General features: G+C 37.4%; 1 protein-coding gene across 1 annotated transcript; it reads right to left on the minus strand.

Moving 5' to 3' along the window:
• Positions 1-142: 142 nt before the first annotated feature.
• On the minus strand, positions 143-15,360 carry LOC127627208 (bifunctional 3'-phosphoadenosine 5'-phosphosulfate synthase 2-like). The gene is made up of 12 exons (XM_052103498.1): positions 15,208-15,360; positions 13,257-13,371; positions 11,596-11,831; positions 11,345-11,483; positions 10,064-10,182; positions 9,818-9,931; positions 9,110-9,221; positions 5,856-6,061; positions 2,516-2,651; positions 1,927-2,195; positions 1,432-1,661; positions 143-1,327 (listed from the first exon to the last, which is right to left on the minus strand). Exons 1-12 carry the CDS (start codon positions 15,232-15,234, stop codon positions 1,186-1,188), a joined length of 1,845 nt encoding a protein of 614 aa, XP_051959458.1. The 5' UTR covers positions 15,235-15,360; the 3' UTR covers positions 143-1,185.
• Positions 15,361-20,012: the final 4,652 nt, after the last annotated feature.

Consider the following 20,012-nt stretch of genomic DNA (forward strand, 5'->3'; position numbering starts at 1 on the left):
ATTAAATATGATTGCACAAAATATTTTAATTGTTGGATTGAACTGTAAGCTGTTTCTATACACAAGCCTTTTTTTTGGAGAAGGGGCCAGTGCCAAACCACTGCTGTTACATGTGTACTCATCTGTTTGTTATTATTGGAATATGAATGAATGTGTATGAATTATGAATGTTTTTTTCTTGGGAAAACTTGCATTGAGCTAATTTTAGATTGCAACCATTCCTCAGTTAAAAGGTTTATAAGGTTTTACTAAAGTGTAAACATGTTTAAATCATAAGTCATAATATACTTGCAAATGTCTTGTTCAGACTTTACAATAATTACATGGCCATGGTTTTTTGTCTTAATGGATTTTATTGGAATTATGCCCAATGCACATTACACCAAGTACTGTATGAAATGACAGTGTAAATCTCAAGTTTGTACAAAAAGGTTGTATCAGCATCTAAATGCATTCCTGTGAGGCAATAAATGTTTAGGCTGGTCCATTAAGAAAAGGGTAAGACAATAAATATGCTCTTGTTCCTTCAGATTGGATTCCTCAAATTGAATGTGTATGCATTCAGCACAAATCTTTTTCACATTCATACATTGTACAGTAAGTCATTTGGGAATGTTCAAAAATATAACTCCAATGCCAAACATACATTAAGGCACATGAAAGTACAATGTAATAAGGACAGTTTCCTGTAACTGTCTCATACATTTTACTGTGGTCATATTCTCCATTCTGTACTTAACATCTTTAAATTCTTATAAAGAACTGAATATAATTGTGTAAAATGTGATTAATTACAAGATGTTCTCCACAGTCTGTAGTGAGACAGAATAGGAAATACTGTCAAGATGAACATTGTTAACCATATAGAGTTCCAGCTGAGGTAGACAAAATGTTGGTCTTATAATACTTCTGAGATGGCAATAACTGTGCAGTACAAATGTGAATGTTTTTGATGGGGGATATTGGTAACAGCGTACACGGTATTTCACAGAAAACATTTTCAGGGGATAAATAAAGAAATATTTATCTAAAAAAACAAAAAAGTGGTATACGAGTAATAAAGATATTTAAAAAGTCTATACTACAGGTTTGTAGTAAATATAATGCATCAGTCTGTAAGCCTATTTTTAAATACCTAAAGAAATAGATTATATAGAGCTTTATTGGATATAGGCCAGTTATTGCTCACTGGTCTTTTTGCAGGGAACTATAATACTCAGCTAGGACTTTCCATGCTTTCAGGGCCATGAAACCATCTGGAGGGTTCTGTCCACTTCGGGCGAGGCTCCGCATTTTGGTCCCGGAGATAAACTCAAATTCATCATGTCTGAAACAGAAATGCAGTTCACTACAAGTTCAGTCAATTAATGTTTGTCAAGAATACCAACATTTTGGTGCAGTCATGAGGGCTGAAATGAAATCTTTTCATACCTTTCCTTGTCATAGAAATCCATGGCCTTCTTATCTTTGTTGTATGCAGCAACTCTAAAGGGAATAATCTCTAGAGAGGTGAGGCCCGGTGCCATGGTCAGGACTTTTCCACCGTGTGTGGGGTCATACATGTCCTGCTTTGTCTCTGGGTGTGGCATACCTGCTGGGTCACGTCCTACAATGTAAAAGTTGGCCCCTGCAATCATCCGTGCCCGACAATGCCACTGTACCTATGAGGGGAATGCAGATTCTTATCAAAAATCTATCACTGGTTCAGAATGGTTTGACTCAGATTATTTGTATTATTAAAAGCTACAAAAGACACAAGAGTCTTAAAGGTGAAGTGCACCAAACGGAACATATGGGTGGAAATAGTCACTATTTTTTGCAATTACATTTGGTCCCTGTTGCCGAAATTACGCACTACACTTTTAAGAATGGCTTTCTGTTTTTTCTGATTTTAATTTAGTGTAACTTGTTTTGCAGGAGTCTGACCTCTGTAGGCCCGGCATACATCATGGGTGAGGGGAAAATTGCCACAATGGTGCTGGCTGGATCCAGCACCCCCTCCTCCAACACAGCAGCGTGCTGTTTCATGCGCCAGTCCAGTGGTACATCGTCTTCTTTGGTCCAGCCACCCAGAGGGTGCAGCAGCAGCACAGGGTTCTTGTAGCCTCGCTCTAGCAGGCGGCGCTTGGTGTCCTGCATGAGGAGTGCATGGCCATTGTGCACAGGATTACGCAGCTGGAAGGCAAAGATGGCATCTGCAGGAAAGATATAACATTGACTTCTTTGCTTTGTCACAAAGTACTTTTTAAGTGAAGCTAAATATTTGGTCAATTCATTTTACATTTATGCATTTGGCAGATGATTATATCCATTCGTGTGTTCCCTGGGAATCAAAACCATGACCTTGGCATTGATAGCAACATGCTCTGTTAATTTTTGAAGCTATAGTTACAACACCTTTATTATAGTGTTATAAATGCTTTAGAACTATTGAAAATGACTTGATGTTTCATTAGAATAAGAGTATAAATATTTTGTGGTGTTTACCCTCCATTTGAAATATTAAATTTTTTACCTGCTCTCATTTGCTTAAATTTCTGTCTAAGCTCCCGAGGAGTAAGACGGTACTGGTCAAGACCATCATTCCACCTAATTCGCTCAAACACCTCCATGTCTCCACCAGCCAGCCAATCACCACTCTCCATTATCATCTAAACAAAGCAGAAAATCATATAATTGGCTAATTGTATTATCAAGTAAAACATATGAAGATTTGGACAGTAATAAAAGTAGTGACAGTCCAGCCTGATCTCATTAAATTTACATGACAATAGCAACACTTTTGCATACCAAAACTAAGTGCTTCATTACAGGTTTGCTTGAATTTTCCTAGTGAAATGTCCAGCCCCCCGCTGAAAAAAAAGCGAGTGAATAGATCTTGTAATCAGATGAGGAGAATATTAGATTGAGGTTTAAATTAGTAAAATGTACCTCCCTAACCTAAAATATAAATGAGAGGTGAACCATACAGATACCTTTACCCTTAACCAACACCTAAATCTAACCAATAGTGTTCAGGAACTTGTCAGGATATGTATTCTGCGCACAGATTGAAAAAAAAAAAAAAAAAACACAATGGACAACGCAGTGCCTAAAGAAATGATTTCTATGGTTCGGTGACATTTCATAGACGGTGTGCTGGGACATCGTCCAGCTGTTAGTGGGGAGACCACTCGGGACATCATGGCAGTTACAGTCGATGAGTTATCACTAATTTATCTTGCTAGCTAGCTAAGGTTTACATTCTATATAAACTCGATAGTCACTGTGGGGGAAATCAAGTTCAGAGGGGTGTGTATCTGTGATAATGTTGGATGGATGAATGGACGTTGGATGCAGTTCAGGGTAAGATAAAGTTAGTCTCTGTGGGGAAAGAAATTAGATGCATTTAGATGTGTGAAAGTCAAAAGGTTTTAGTCCAAAATGGCCGGAAGACAACATAAGGGTTAAACTTATCTAATGCCTAAACCTAAGCGATAGTGTTCAAAAAGATAAATGAGAGGTGAACAAAACCAGGGTATATGCAGTTTCAAAGGAATGAAATTTAAGACTTTTTAAGGCCAAATAAAAGACAAATGAATTAATTAGCTGGTAAATACAAAAACACTGAGGCTACTTGAATGTCTCTGGACACGTTTTTCTTTTATATTTTATTTAGCATTTATGCGTTATGTTAATACAACATTAAAACTCAAATTACTAATGAAATCATTAAGAATGCATGTAGCCTAAAGTATGTAGCCTATATTATGACCCTTCTCTTTAGTCACTTGCTTTCTAGCAAGACACGATGCATTAGACCAATGCTTTGGCAATGTCACCACTTATGTCAAACATGGAAGTGGTGGCAAAAACCATGTGTAAAAAGTAAACTTTTATCGGATTACATTATTGAAAAATTATTCCGAGGGCTCTGATTGCTGTGGCTTAAAAGATCATCAACAGAGCTGACTGGACTGAGGAGATCATTTCAACACACAACTTTGCAGCATAAATTTATAGCGAACATGATTACATGTTTGCGATCAACTCATATCATTATAGGTATTGTATCATTAAGAATATGTTTGTATTTATGATGGTTGTGTGTCATACTTTCATTTAATCCTCTAATCTGTCAAATCTATCAAAACAGTCAGTGGGCATTCTGCCACCATTTACTGTACATGTGCTGATATTTTTGTAAATAAGAGGATTGGTATATAGACCTTATTCACAGTAGAGCCATGTGTGATTTTTAATGGGAATGTAAATGAGGCTGAGAGGGATAGACTTACCATCTCTTCAATGGCATACACGGTGTAAATCTGTAAAAAGCTCCAATATCCCATCTGATTTTCCACAACTCATGTTGTCTGGAGTTTGTCTACGGAGTGTCCTTGAAAATATTTTTTTTCAATGTTTTGTACACAGAACAATCCAAAAACACTTTAAACTGCAGTACATCTCATCGAAGAGACTGTACATCTATCCTGCACAGCCTTGTTGTCATTGTCATTAAAAATCAAAAGCTGTAAATAAGATCTAGCATGTGCTGAATAACATATTAACAATATTTTTTATTGTCAGATATCTTTAACAGGTAGTTATAGTATTTCTGTCATCACTGCTCACTCTTAAGTCTGAATGATTTTTTTCTCTGCCATGGAACAAAAAATGAGATGTCTTGTCTGTCCGTGCCCCTTTGCTCCGCGACATTTTTACTGCGTGAGAAAAGGTATGTGTGGCGTGAGAGCGTGAGAACAGAGTCAATTGTGTTGGCAGCCCTAGATCTAGAGATGGAGATGAGAGATATAACAGGTGTAAATCTGCAGCAGAGTAGTTCTGTTAGCTTTACAATTATTGTCAAAGGTAGTGTAAAATAAGGAAAGGCAATGATTTGAAAGGTGTCAAAAGACAGCTCCAACCTTGCAAGCTTGCCAATTGTAGAGTTGACTGCTTTGTCGATTATAAGCAGTAGCAACAAAGTTAGAGACGCAAAATAACACTATTTGCATTTCAGATTAACAGGTTCATGAAGGTTTATACATGTGTAACATCATAAGTTCAGTAAAAATGCACTTTCCTGCACGCACTCATACTAAACTCAAGCGTTAGCTGCAAAATGACAGATGCACGAGAGAGAGAGAGATGATTTTGACTCACTGTTTTAAGTGTCTCCTCTAATCACGCCCCAAAAGTTAAGACCTTAGCAAATTAAATTTGACTTCTTGTAATTCATTTAAGATATTTAAGACTTTGTATAACCTTAAATTTAAAAAAAAGTACATTTAAGACTTAAGGACCCGCGGATACCCTGAAAACGGACATCCTTAACCAACACCTAAACGACAGAGGTGTAAAAGATAAATGAGAGGTAAAAAAAGAAAAAAAGACATCCTTACACAAAACCAACAACTAACATTTGCTTTTAAAACACTTTGACATGAAAAGCACTTTGCCTGAAGCGACCACATAATTTCAAGTCGCTTCTATGGCACTTTCACTTCTCTTCCATTTCAAGTGTCCTTGGCTGGACCCGAGGCTGGATCTCGGAGTACAAAGTCCAACACTTTGAGCTAGGTGAGCTAGGGTGGAAGGTAATCACTTTGGGATAAGGGTGTAAATATCGTTGTTCAAATGATGTATTACAGTAAAAGCGTATCATATCATAACATAGCATGCGAAAATAAGTGTTTATAAAGTTATAAACAGCAATAGTACTAATAAGCAAATAATTTGTGTGAAATTAAAAAAAGCACATCAAGTGTTCATTTCACCAGGAAACTGCAGCAAAACGTAGTTGGCAAAAAAGGTAGTTATAGTAACGTTTATTCTATGGGACTTGTTTGCATCAATCATATGTGTCTTCCCACCTTGATGTGTGGATGTCGAGGGCATGTTGTCCCCCACTGCCTGGCACACCTCTCTTCCTTACGATGCTCATAAAACTCAGGGTTGCGCATGATTGCCACTTTGCGACCTTTGAATTCCAGGATAAAAGCAGCACAACCTTCCAGCCTCTCTTTGTCTTCCTTGGAAACGGGCAGCACGATAGGCACAGACATGTTGATGATCCCACCTAAAAATATAAAATGAGGTTATTTTGAATCTCAGGCTATAGATTTTGTACCAAAAGAGTTAAATACACACTTTCTGGCTTTCAACAGTGAGGAACTACACTTCTGTTAGGACACAGGTGTGAATTTGAGGGGAACTGACTTCACACATCCACAAAAAATTACCTTAAGACCAGTTAGTTAAAATTCATTGCAAAAATCGCTCAAGAAAGTGATATTAGTTCTAAGAAAATGTCTGCTTTGTATCTCACGCAATGACATGCATGCATTTCTAAGCATGACATAAAGCTGCACTACGTAAAAATGTATGTTTACAAAAAAATTACAAATTGCCATTATTGATTGAGTACATCAAAACAATGTTCTTACCCCGATTCACTATGGTAAGCCTATAATAATTATTTGTATTTTGAGCTGTCGGGTTGGCTTTGGCACAAAATTGCTGGCATGTGATGTGCATCCTTGCATCATTACGTAATGTCCGCAAACACAGGAAAGAAGTCCCGGCTGTCATGTGTTCCGGCTGGGAAAACTACATTCAGATTAGTCAGTCACACTCATAGTGCAGGACAGCATCGCTGCAGTCTGCATGGATGTTTATCTGTTATCAATTTGGCAAAGTTGTTTACCTGCTTTAATGCTTGGATATGTTTTATTTAGTAGGGCTGTTGAAGGTTATATTGGTTGTCATGCTTCTATGAATAAATATTACTTGTTTATTAACCACTCACAATGTATCTATGTTGTCTGGGGAAGTTAATATGACATGTTTACTAATAGATATGACTTCTGAAATTGACTTCTTGTAACTTTTATTGCCCGTTTAAGCAGATTATTTTCATATTTAATAAAGTATATTTTATCCCCATCATTACGGAATCCTTGTTTTATGTTTTTAGTTTATGGTGTTATTGTGTGCATTACATAGACATACTATTTTAGTATTATGGTTCACCTGCATCAATTAAGGCTGTCCAATATAATATAAAAATAATAAAATCTTCCTCTGAACTCGTATCAGCAATATCACACGTTTTACCTTTTAAATTGAAAGTGTACTACAATACAAATATTAACAGTAGATACAATTTAAAATATACTGGTAACTGGTGGTTATTGATTGCATATAGTGAAAGCACTTTAAGTGTCGCGTCAGAGATTTTATATATATTTATTATACACAAACAATACCCCATAATGACAACGTGAAAGGAGTTAGAAGAGAAAAAAATTCATTATTTTTTTTTTACATGTACAAAGTATTCACAGCCTTTGCCATGACACTCAAAATTGAGTTCAGGTGAATCCTGTTTCCACTGATCATCCTTGAGATGTTTCTACAACTTGATTGGAGTCCACCTGTGGTAAATTCAGTTGATTGGATATGATTTGGAAAGGCACACACTTGTAAGGTCCTGCAGTTAACAGTGCATGTCAGAGCACAAACCAAGCCATGAAGTCCAAGGAATTGTCTGTAGACCTCCAAGACAAGATTGTATTGAGGCACAGATCTGGGGAAGGGTACAGAAAAGTTTCTGCAGCATTGAAGGTTCCAATGAGCACAGTGGCCTCCATTATCAGTAAATGGAAGTTTTGAACCACCAGGACTCTTCCTAGAGCTGGCCGCCCGGCCAAACTGAGTGATCGGGGGAGAAAGGCCTTAGTCAGAGAGGTGACCAAGAACCCGATGGTCACTCTGACAGAGCTCCAGCATTTCTCTGTGGAGAGAGGAGAAACTTCCAGAAGAACAACCATCTCTGCAGCACTCCACCAATCAGGCCTGTATGGTAGAGTGGCCAGACGGAAACCACTCCTCAGTAAAAGGCACATGACAGCTCGTCTGGAGTTTGCCAAAAGGCACCTGAAGGACTCTCAGACCATGAGAAACAAAATTCTCTGGTCTGATGAAACAAAGATTGAACTCTTTGGCCTGAATGGCAAGCGTCAAGTCTGGAGGAAACCAAGCACAGCTCATCACCTGCCAATACATCCCTACAGTGAAGCATGGTGGTGGCAGCATCAAGCTGTGGGGATGTTTTTCAGCAGCAGGATCTGGGAGACTAGTCAGAATCGAGGGAAAGATGAATACAGCAATGAAAACCTGCTCCAGAGCACTCTGGCCCTCAGATTGGTTGAAGGTTCATCTTACAACAGGACAACGACCCTAAGCACACAGCCAAGATAACAAGGAGTGGCTACGGGACAACTCTGTGAATGTCCTTGAGTGGCCCAGCCAGAGCCCAGACTTGAACCCGATTGAACATCTCTGGAGAGATCTGAAAATTGTTGTGCACCAATGCTCCCCATACAACCTGATGGAGCTTGAGAGGTCCTGCAAAGAAGGACCTCTCTTCTTTTTGAGCGGAGAAACCGCCCAAAAATAGGTGTGCCAAGCTTGTAGCATCAAATGGTAAATGGTCTGCACTTATATAGCGCTTTTTTCTAACCTCAGAGGTTACCAAAGCACTTTACACTGTGTCCCAATCACCCATTCACACACACATTCATACACCAATGGCGGCAGAGCTGCCATGCGCTAGCCTACCATTGGGAGCAATGATACCATTTTATTTTGGGAGCAACTTGGGGTTCAGTGTCTTGCCCAAGGACACTTCGGCATGTGGAGTCGTGTGGGCCGGGAGTCGAACTGCCAACCCTGCGATTAGCAGCCGACCCGCTCTACCACCTGAGCCACAGCCGCCCTGTATCATACTCAAAAAGATTTGAGGCTGTAATTGGTGCCAAAGGTGCTTCAACAAAGTATTGAGCAAAGGCTGTGAATACTTAAGTACATGTGATTCATTTAGTTTTTTATTTTTAATAAATAAAAAGAACAAACTTCTTTCATGTTGTCATTATGGGGTATTTTTTGTAGAATTTTGAGGAAAATAATGATTTTAATTTGGAATAAGACTGTAACATAACAAAATGTGGAAAAAGCATTCCGGATGCACTGTGTGTGTGTGTGTGTATATATATAGGCTAGAAAATAAGACTGATAATTAATTATCTAATATCTGATTCCAAAATATTAGTTTGAAAGTTCTTACCATCAAGTAATGTTCCAAAATGCAGTACTTGCAGGAATTCTCTCTCCCTCATGAATCCTCTGAGTGGAGTCGCCCATCCCTCAGCCAGAACCTGCACCCACTGCAAATCCAGCTACAGGACCAGAGAGACACCAACATTCAGAATTTGATTTCCATTAAAGACAAGAACAATTTTACGATGCAAAATAACACTTTAGATTAAAACAGTGAATTGTCTCCATGTTATGGGGTGATCAATGGATTTTAAAAAGAACTTTACTCAAAAGAACAGTTTCTAGCCAATTAAATAATTTAGAGCTCTCTCTCTCTCTCTCTCACACACACACACACACACACACACACACACACACACACGTATGTATTTTATATATATATATATATATATATATATATATATATATATATAAAACATACATACATACACACATACACTATTGAAGTTCCATGCCTTTTCATGATGTTTTAAGATTTTAAATAATTATTTTAGGCCTGTCCAGACCTTGAAAAAACACATTACTAAAACTCTCTGGTATTTCCAGATTTGAAGAAATGTAAATTGACAGTTGACTTTCCCTCCCAAAAACCAAGCTACAAAGAAAAGCACAGTTAACTGAACTGTGATGAAATGCCGGTGGTGTAACATGCAAGGCGGTTGATTTCCACAGAAGTGGGAAATCTGTGTTTGAAGGGTTGCCGTTTCTGCATTACCTCTGTGATGGTGACCGTTTGAAGTGTATTGGAGTCACTCAGCACCAGGTCCAGCTTGTTTTCAGGAACAAATAGCTCATTCACTTCCTCTGTCACACCCGTGGGCACAATATCCTGTTATAAACCAATCATCAGTGATTGTCTATTATTTATCTGAAAACTGCCAGCACATTCTGGCACAATCATATGGATTACTGGCAAAACACAAGGATCCATTTGAGGAGCAGAACTGAATCAATGACCCACCTGTTCCTTCAAGAGCTCCACTAGTTGCTGAATGCAGTCATTAACAGTGAGCTCTCCTGTCTTTAACACAAGCTCAGGGGATTCAGGTTTCTCATAGTCAGAGTCTATTCCCGTAAAACCTATGCAATAAAAAACATACAAGTTAAACCTTCTCTAAATATGAGTATCTATTAAACTTCTTTGCTCTTATGTAAATAATATTACAGGCCAATTTTTTATGATGGCTCTGGATTCTTAAGACAAATAAAAGAATGAAAGTGAGGCAAGTGATTTTTTTTTTCCAATGTAAAAATACTTTCACCAATCACAGCTTAATACACAGAATCAACATTAAGTAATTTGAAAGTTAATTTCCCTGAAATTACAGTGGCATAATCAAAACATTGCTCTGTTTGTTTGAGAATTTGCAACATTGGCTTAGTAGTGGCTTAGTTTTGGGGCATTATTTTTTTTAATTCTGGTTGGTGATGCTAGTGGCACAGAAAACTTTTCTCCCCAATTTGGAATGCCCAATTCCCAATGCGCTCAAGTCCTCGTGGTGGTGCAGTGACTTGCCTCAATCCGGGTGGCGGAGGACGAATCTTAGTTGCCTCCGCGTCTGAGACCGTCAATCTTATCACGTGGCTTGTTGAGTGCGTTACCGCTGAGACATAGCGTGTGTGGAGGCTTCACGCTATTCTCTACAGGATGCCGTTTTATTTTCCGTTCCTTCGCTTTATTTCCAGAAATTTTGAGTTGTTGCTGTGTTTGTAACCTTAACTTTCGTGACCTGCAGCAGAATTGCTCTGCTATAGTGGGGTTTCCCTCTTACATATAATTCCGGGATTCCCCAATGTATGAGCACATATATGTATGAATATGAGGGACCGTTGTTATTTTACATTTGTGTTTAAATGGGCATAGTTTATAGCGTATGTGCTTTTCCTGCTGTACTCCCAGAAATTTTGAATTCTTTCCACTGTGTTGACTTGTTGGGCTCCGTCCAATAACTTTGGTCTGTTCACGCATATAAACACTCTTCAAAAACCTGTAAGAACGGAGTTATGTGTTTACATGACCACATTAAGCCACATTCTCTGGGTGAAACCTGGGTGTGTTACACTACTTTCTCAATCCCTTGCAGCGTAAGGAAATCAGAGTTCTCATTTACTTTCTGCGAACAACCTGAAATAAACCATTTTCTTATGTTCATGCAAACGTGGTCATTGTGACAAAAAAAAAAAAAAAAAAGCACACCAAAAACATAAGTATTACAAACACAGTAAAGTCGCAAAAATGCACCTTTAATCTCTCCAGCACGGGCCTTTTTATAAAGACCTTTCACGTCTCTGCTCTCACACAGCTCCAGAGGGGCATTTACAAACACCTCAAAAAATGGCAGACCTGCGCTCTCATGGATCTTCCTGGCCTCGTTTCGATCCTGTTTTGAGTCAGTGCACATACAACCATCGTCTCAATCCATCCAGTTTCAAAATGTCTTGGAAAATATTATGTAATTTGGGATCCTCTCATGTCACACAATATCATCATACCTTAGTAAACGGTGAAATAAAGCTAGTGACGCAAACCAGTCCGGCATCTGCAAACAGTCTGGCCACCTCTGCAATACGTCGGATATTCTCTTCCCTGTCAGCTGCTGTGAAGCCCAAGTTCCTGTTCAAACCATGTCGAATATTGTCCCCATCAAGTGAGTAGCATGGAATGGCATGAGAAACCAGATATTCCTCCAAAGCGAATCCAATAGTTGTCTTTCCTGCACCAGAGAGCCCTGTAGGAAACCTCATCATAAATGTCATCCAAATAGTGTTTGATGAACTACATTGAATTAAACTTAAACGGATAGTTCAGCCAAAAATGTAATTCTCATAATTTACTCTAGGGATGCACCAATCCGATACCTGGGTTGGTATCGGCTCCAATACCGAAGCTTTTAGACGGATCGGGCATCACTTCCACGAGTCATGTTCGTTACTGTCAAGCTCAAAAAAATGACTTAAAAGAACCAATAAACCACCACTAAAGTAGTTCATATGACTCATGAATTTTATTCAAAGCCACTTGAAGACGTGCGATAGCTCTGTGAATCACAAAAGGCTGTGAAAAAGGCTCTAAGTAAATACATCAAATGTATGCGCAGCTCCAGCGCGTCAGTGAATGGTGCTGCTCTGTTTACATACACACACGTGGCTATTTTTAGCCTTCACCACGCAACAATTGAGAGCTACTTGCGAACAATATCTCAGATGTAGATGCTCAATAGTTCAGTTCACTTATAATATGCATTTAGAATGGCAGGAATTTGAAAACGAAGCGAATTAAACTACTGTGAACTTTCCAACAAACAGACACATACAGGACTTCCTGGAGAGTTCAGAATGTCAAATGTAAAAGTGTGAGGGTTTAAAAGTGCACAATTTAAATACATTAGTGTTGTATATCAACTAAAATTCAATAATAATAATAATAATAACAACAATTTATTATTATTGTCATCATTAGTATTTGTTTAAAATGTATAACAATATTTAAGTTGAATGGTTTCCAAAAAATATCTGTGTGAATGAAGTGGACTGATGTCTTACAGTTGAACAAAAAGAGATCTGAATCGTTTAAAAATCAGATGCAAGTTGAAAAATCTACTGATGACTTATACTGGAATTACTGTTAATTTTGCTGCTACATTATCCAGAATAGAGTTAATAATAAAGTGTTTCTTAATAAGCTATACATTTCTATTGAAATAATGTGTAGTTCGAGGTTTGTGTTTGTTTAGATATTAAAGAGTACTCCCAATTAATTCCAAACAATAATGTAAAGATATTCTAAACTGATTATGCAAAAAACAATCGTATCGGCCGCTACTGAGAAAAAGTGGTATTGGTGCATCTCTAATTTATTCATCCTCAATGTCATCACAGATGTGTATGATTTTCTTTCTTCTGGAGAACACAAAGATTTTTAGAAGAATATCTCAGCTGTGTAGGTCCACACAGTGCTAGTAAATGGTGGCCATAACTTTGAAGGTCCTAAAAGCACATAAAGGCTTTGTGTTCTGCAGAAGAAAGAAAAGTCATACACAACTGGGATGGCATGAGGGCGAGTAAATAATGAGAATTTTCATTTTCGGTGAACGATTCATTTAAGTTGTTCCTTGTAATTTGCTCCTGAAGGTTTAACTGCAACTAATGTTAACCTGTAAGCCAGACAGTACAGCCACGAAAGCCACCTCTGGTCCCAACCACTTGGCCACGCTTGCTTCTACTCACATGGTGAGCTTGGTACACAACATTGGTTGCCCTCTGCATGTTCTGCAATCAAAATGTAGACATTCAAGATATACCTGATTAGCATGAGCAGAGGAACAGTTGCACAAATTTCACAGAGCACAAAAGGTAGGCCTGCAAAGAAACCCCTTAAAAACAACAGGATTTTCATAACTTAAGGGTTTTAATTTTTTACAACTTTTGTTTTAGCATTTTATTGGGCCCTCGCTCTTTTGTCTTATTTCAAAGAGGGATTCGATTTCAAAGGGTAGACTGGATTATAAACGGTGTTTAACTTTATCATCAAGAAAAACTGAGAAATATTAGCCTCTCTGGGCCACATTTGACCGATGACAAGGAATGTAATGTTACAACATAACAGATACAGAACTTATTTTCTTTGGAACTCTGCTTTAATGGCTTACATTCTTGAGTATTTGACTCCATCCTCAGTTAGAAGAGAGCAGCTTCTGAGAGAGGACTGAAGAAACAAACAGGGCTATTCATTCAGGCCCATGAAGTGGTGGGGAGCTGAAGCTGGAACAGGGCCAATTTAACTCCCTCTTTCTCTCAGCAGCCCCCAGGCTCGGTGGATACACATGAAATCCCAGCTTGGTCCAGTGACCATGAGGTTTTTTGAATTCTCCTTGACACAGTACATCCAATCCTGGCCTCAAGGAACTAACTTCCTAATAAAAATCATGCTTGGAATGTGTGTGGAAACTTACTTCTACTTATAGATTCGGAAGACAGAGTTTCTGCAGTACAGTGTGTCTAAGTATAAACTGGTGTTTATTCATCTTCTGTCACTTTAAGCAATGTGAACAGTCTAATTAAAAAAAAAAATTTTTTTGTCCAGAAATTGACATATCTAAAATAAAATGGATGACTCCTTTGTCTTGCTAAGGCTAATTTCATAGCTTACATTTGATGTATACATACAATTAAATAATATTTTCACAATTTATGCAAAATTCCAGCTTGAGTGAAAATGACACCCAATAAACTACTTTACTAAAAACTGATTTTTACCTTGATTTTTCTTTGTTTCCTTCAAACATCACTCATCTCATATTTCGTCTCAAGCATGCTCTTCACTGACACTTATTTTGTAGCAAAGTATGCTAAATAAAACCTTTAGGGGCAAAGTTTTTGGTGTGGTGCCAAAACAGTGAGGTAGTAGTAATTAAAAAATGTATACTAAATATTGAAATCTTTTATGTTTATTTCACACTTTGTTTAAATTATTATGGTTTTAAACATGTAATAATTAGATAAATTCATAATGAACATAAAGGCTTTGAAAAGTTCCAAAAATAAATGAAGGCATGGTAAAAAGTTGCAAAGACTTCATATAACAAAATGGAAAAAGTTGGGACATAAAAAGTTGAAGAAACGCCTACTACTGTAGTTTCAGTTTTAGCATTTGATATAAACAGAGACAGCATAGGAGAATCTAGAATAGGACAATTTGAGTGTGTTAATTAAACAAACCCTTCAAAGAAAACACCACACAAGCATCTCCCCCCCCCCTTAAAAAAATAAAACATTTACAGAATTAGCACACCAGAAACATTCAAACACTTCTGTTCGCAGTTCTGTCACATATTTATACTAGTTCCCTACTTTGACTGATCAGTTATTTCAAGCAACTCTTCTTTCTTGGCTGTTGAATGAATAAATGTTTTCACAACAAACTGTTTTTAAAAGAAACACATGGTGTAAACGCAGTTAACGGCCCGGCTGGTATTATTTATGTCACAATACACGACTTCTATTTTTCTTTAAGTCGGTGACATTTCGCAGTTTTTCGTGCGATAAAACAAGAGTTCAACTCGAAAGTCACAGAAGCGATAAAAAGCCGACCTTGTGTAAACGTACCGTGTTCTGCTTTTTCATCCCAGACATAATGATACAACGAGCCGACGCTGTCCGATCCTTTCTCGAGATGTAAGCCTTTAGAAATTTAGACAAAGCAAAAGAATGTACAGTTTGTTGAAGTTAGATGGTTTTGACACGTAGCACTCAGCAGCGTTCTTCCTGAAATTCTCCCCCTCCCACCGTCATCATCAGAGATTAGCTCACGTCACAATCACAACACCGCACTCCTCAACACTTACCAAATTACGCTGTGTGATACGAATTAGTGTATTTACTGTGACATTTTATTTTTTAAATGATATTTTGACATTTAAAAAGTGTATTCATTTTTATTATTAATTTTAGCCCCGTTATTAAATATACTGGGCTAATACCACACAGGCAACACAATCAAAATTAATGCTCTTTGTAATGTCTCATATTTTGTAAATGGCATTGAATCACATGTTAACCTTTTAAAACAAACAACAAAAACACTGAAAACATGTAACGTTATAAAGTAATTACATTTTATGTAAAATGTTGTTCTCTGGCAATGTTAGAGATGGAATTCATGATACTAGGTACAAATACCTCTTTTCTATGTTTTTGTGGCATTCAAGAATAATCAGTGGTGGGTGTAATCCAATTACAAAGTAATTAATTACTGTGATCGATTTACATTTATGTAAAAAAAAACGTAGAGTAATGCATTACAGTTACTTTCCATTAATTTAAAAACTTTAAAATACATTTTAGGGTTATGCTTAATTTTAATAAATTGTTTATGTAGAATACATGAATTATGGTCCCGTAACAAGAACTGCCCCCACACTGCCTATTTTTAAATCTAAACTAAAAACATTTTTATTTGATTTGGTCTACAATTTATGACGTGATGCTTCACTGTATTTGCTCTCTTCTTGTATTATGTGTGACTTTGTGCTGATGGTATTTTATGTTTTATTGTATAGCACATTGGTCAACAGTAGTTGTTTTTAATAGTGCTCTATAAATAATAAATTGATTGATTGATTGAAGTCATTGGAAGGAGAAATGTGAGGTGCTGAGTGTATGACTTAACAATGAACAAGAAAGAAATACAGTGGCAAGGGAAAGTGTGTGAGCAATTTGGAGTCTTCATCAAAGTCACAACTACTGTATAGACAAACACAATGTGTTAAAGCAAATAACACACAAACAGTTATAAACTTTCATGTCTTTATTGAACACATCTCATTAATAACCAGTGATATTTAATGTTGGTATGCGGTGCCCTTTTTACACCATATGTGCTGCCTGCGTGTTCTTCACAAACAATTCAACCTTAAGTTTCTTCAGTCCACTAAATATTTTCCCAGTAGCACTGTGGAGTGTCAAGGTGGTCTTTGGCAAACTTCAGGCATGCAGCAATGTTGGAAGTATCCTGCAATGGACACAATGCCTGTTTAATATTTTCAGTAGTTGACTCCTGAACAGAGATTTTTAGCAATTTCCATTGATTCCTTCATGTCTTTAGCTGTCACTCTAGGTTTTTTTTTTACGACATTGTGCATTCTGCGGTTTGCCCTTTGAGTCATCTTGGCTGGAACGGCAACTTCTAGAGAGAGTAGCCACAGTACTAAATAGTCTCCATTTATAGACAATTTGTCTAACAGTGAAGAGATTACAAAGCACAGATTTAAGCTCTTCTAAATTACTTTGTAAACCTTTTTCAGCTTTATGCAAAACAACAATTCTTGATCATAGGTTTTCTGAAATCTCTTTTTTGTGAGGCATGGTCCACATCAGCAGGTGCTTCTTGTGAATAGAATACCTACATTTGTTTTGTTTTTTATAATTAAAAGTAGCTCTACCCCACACCTCCAATCTCATTTCATTAATTGAATGCCAGGTTTGCCAACTCCTGACTCTAATTAGCTTTTGTTGACATCATTAGCCTAGGGGTTCACATATTTTTCCAACCTGTGAATGTTTGAATGATGTATTCAATATGTACTAGTACAATACAATCATTTGTGTTATTAGTTCAAACAGATTGTTTGTTCATTATTGTGACCAGATTTGAAGAAAAATGTAGGCCTATACATAAATACAGGTAATGCCGAAGGGTTCAAATAATATTTCTTGCCAATGTATAGACAATATTTTGAATTTGTTGAGCAGAAGAGGGTTTTAGAAAGTAACTTAAAAGTAATTATTAATGTAATTACTTTTTCAATGAAACAATTGTAGTGGATTTGTAGTGGATTACAGTTTGTGTAAATAGGCTCTCAAAGCCTATAGCACACAGAGAAATGTACAGTGTGTTTTATTATATTATTATTATATCCTGACATTTCTTCATGAGACTTAGTCATTAATAAATTGCAAGATGAATGAAGTTTATGATGCAATTTTGGAAAATCTTTTGCCTTCTGATAATGGACTAGATTTGTGTTGACTTGAGTAACCTTGCATTGTGTTTTTCAACTTGTGTGCTGTTGGGGGGGGAAACACTTTAACATTTTCATTTTATAAGAATTAGAATACATTTTGTTTGGAGAAAAAAGTGATTATTTGGAAAATCCACAGAGCAATTAAAATAAGCTTTACATTTTCAGTTAAATTACTTCCATTACAAGGAAAATAATATATTTGTCACCTTACAACAACATTTCTATTGTGTACTTTGGCAAATAAAGCTCTTTATGCAGAGATGTGATACAATCTGGTAATTTGGTAACCGGTAAAATTACTTCAAATTATAAAACAAAAATTAAAATTCCTGATAAGAATCAAAAGTACAAATGTACATATCCAGTCAAGTGTAGTACAAAAAAACAAATCACACATTTCACACAGCATATCACAAGAACACAGTGATTAATCCCCGAAATCCCTTATTTTATTACCTGAATCAAAGTTCAGTGTTCCTGATGTTTGATTGAGGTCACATTCCTTAAATCATAGACATTAAAATCACAGACAGCTGTTCAATCATACTATAGCATATCTCGTCTTCACCAGGAGACGTCTTCTTTGCCCTAGCAATTGCTCTTAAGAGTTCAAATAGAGAAAAGGGCTTTCATTTGTGCTACTTTTCTCCAATACACCTGGATTTTCTATTCTGATTCTCTACTTTCCCTAGCTTCCTCTGTTAAATTACTATTGCTATGCACCTTAACAAAAACTTCAGCCACCATTTCTGCTTTTTATTTATTTGAAATTGCCACCTCTCCATTATGAAGAGCTGGCATATTGCTAGTCTTTCTAATACCTCCCATCTTCCTTATCGTACATCATATATCCAAGATCTGAGTTTCCCTTCCTATAGTATTGCAAAATTCTCTCCAGTAACTTCGCTTTGCAGTTCTTATAGTTTTTCTGACTATAGCTTGTGCTCTCCTATAATTAAGTAGACCTGGGAATGAGTGAGATGCTTTCACCTTTCTAACTGCACTGTTTCTGTTTCTAACAGTGATTCCAGATTCATCATTCCACCATGGAACTGCTTTCCGTTTACTAACTTTTGCCAACTTTCTAATTACCTCCTCTGCTGTATTATGTATTATACTGCTTATTGTAACGATTGTGTGGAAGGAGGAGAAGGCAGACGGAAGGTGTGGATCCAAAAGCGGTCTTTATTTGAAATAACACAAACACTGGGGAAAATAAAAGGTCCACGATGGGGAAAGGAAACTAAAATGCTGGATAACGTACAGGAGGAGTGCAGACAGCGAACATACACGAAGGGTAGGGAAATCCTCGAACGGGCTGAGAGCTGGGAACAAGAGCAGCAGGGAGCGAGGTTAACACAGAACATGTAACGTCAACGGAGAAAGGAAACGACAGGGTTTAAATAGACAGACACGGTGATAACAAAATAGGCGACAGGTGCGGACAATAACGCTGCGACAGCGGTGATGAGGAGTGAGGACGAAGGGAAGTGTAGTTCTAACAGAGACAGTGAAACACAGGCGGGCAACAAGGAAGACGTGACAGGGAGCGTGTTCGGTGAAACGGAAAACACGGGACGGACAACAAGGAAGCGTGACATGGGACGTGACTGGCGAGAGTGAAACGGAAAACGCGGGGCGGATCACAATGAAAGGTGACATAAACGTGACTAGTGAAAACAGAGAACACAGGGATTGTAACACTTATACTGATGATAATAGTAATTCTTTCTGTTCTGCTAGTGGTTTGAGCTGAACAATTAACCACTTCAGCCATAAATGTCAAAAGTTCTGTTCTATTCATCACAATTTAATCTTTGGTATGTCTGCATTGGATTATTACTTTCTCTGGATGCTTGACTGTTGTTATCTTGTCAGAACCTGCTACTGCTACTGCCATTTTAATGTTCTGCACTTCAGCTGCTCTTTTCTTAGCTTCACATCCTCTGTAAGCAGCACTATGTTCACCCCCACAGTTGCAACAATTTATTTGATCCCCCTCACCTCATGTTCAATACTGATGTTCCACACCACATTTCCCACATCTTTGTTTACCTTTACATATTGCTGCTACATGCCCATACCTTTGACATTTATAACACCTAAGAGGTGGTGGTACATATTCTCTTACCATGTAACCAGGGTTGGGAGGGTTACTTTGGGTTACCACTACAGATTACAGAATACATGCTGTAAAATGTAATTTGTAATGTATTCCATCAGATTACTCAAGGTCAGTAACATATTCTAAATACTTCAGATTACTTCTTCAGCACTCTTAGATTTTTTCACCTCTTTTCTTGACTATAAAAACTCTTCCAGTACAGTAAGACAAAATACACATGTTAAAAACACATTCTCTGAAAAACCTAAATATCCAATGCATTG

Source organism: Xyrauchen texanus, chromosome 33 (assembly GCF_025860055.1).
Source record: "Xyrauchen texanus isolate HMW12.3.18 chromosome 33, RBS_HiC_50CHRs, whole genome shotgun sequence".
NCBI lineage: Eukaryota > Metazoa > Chordata > Actinopteri > Cypriniformes > Catostomidae > Xyrauchen > Xyrauchen texanus.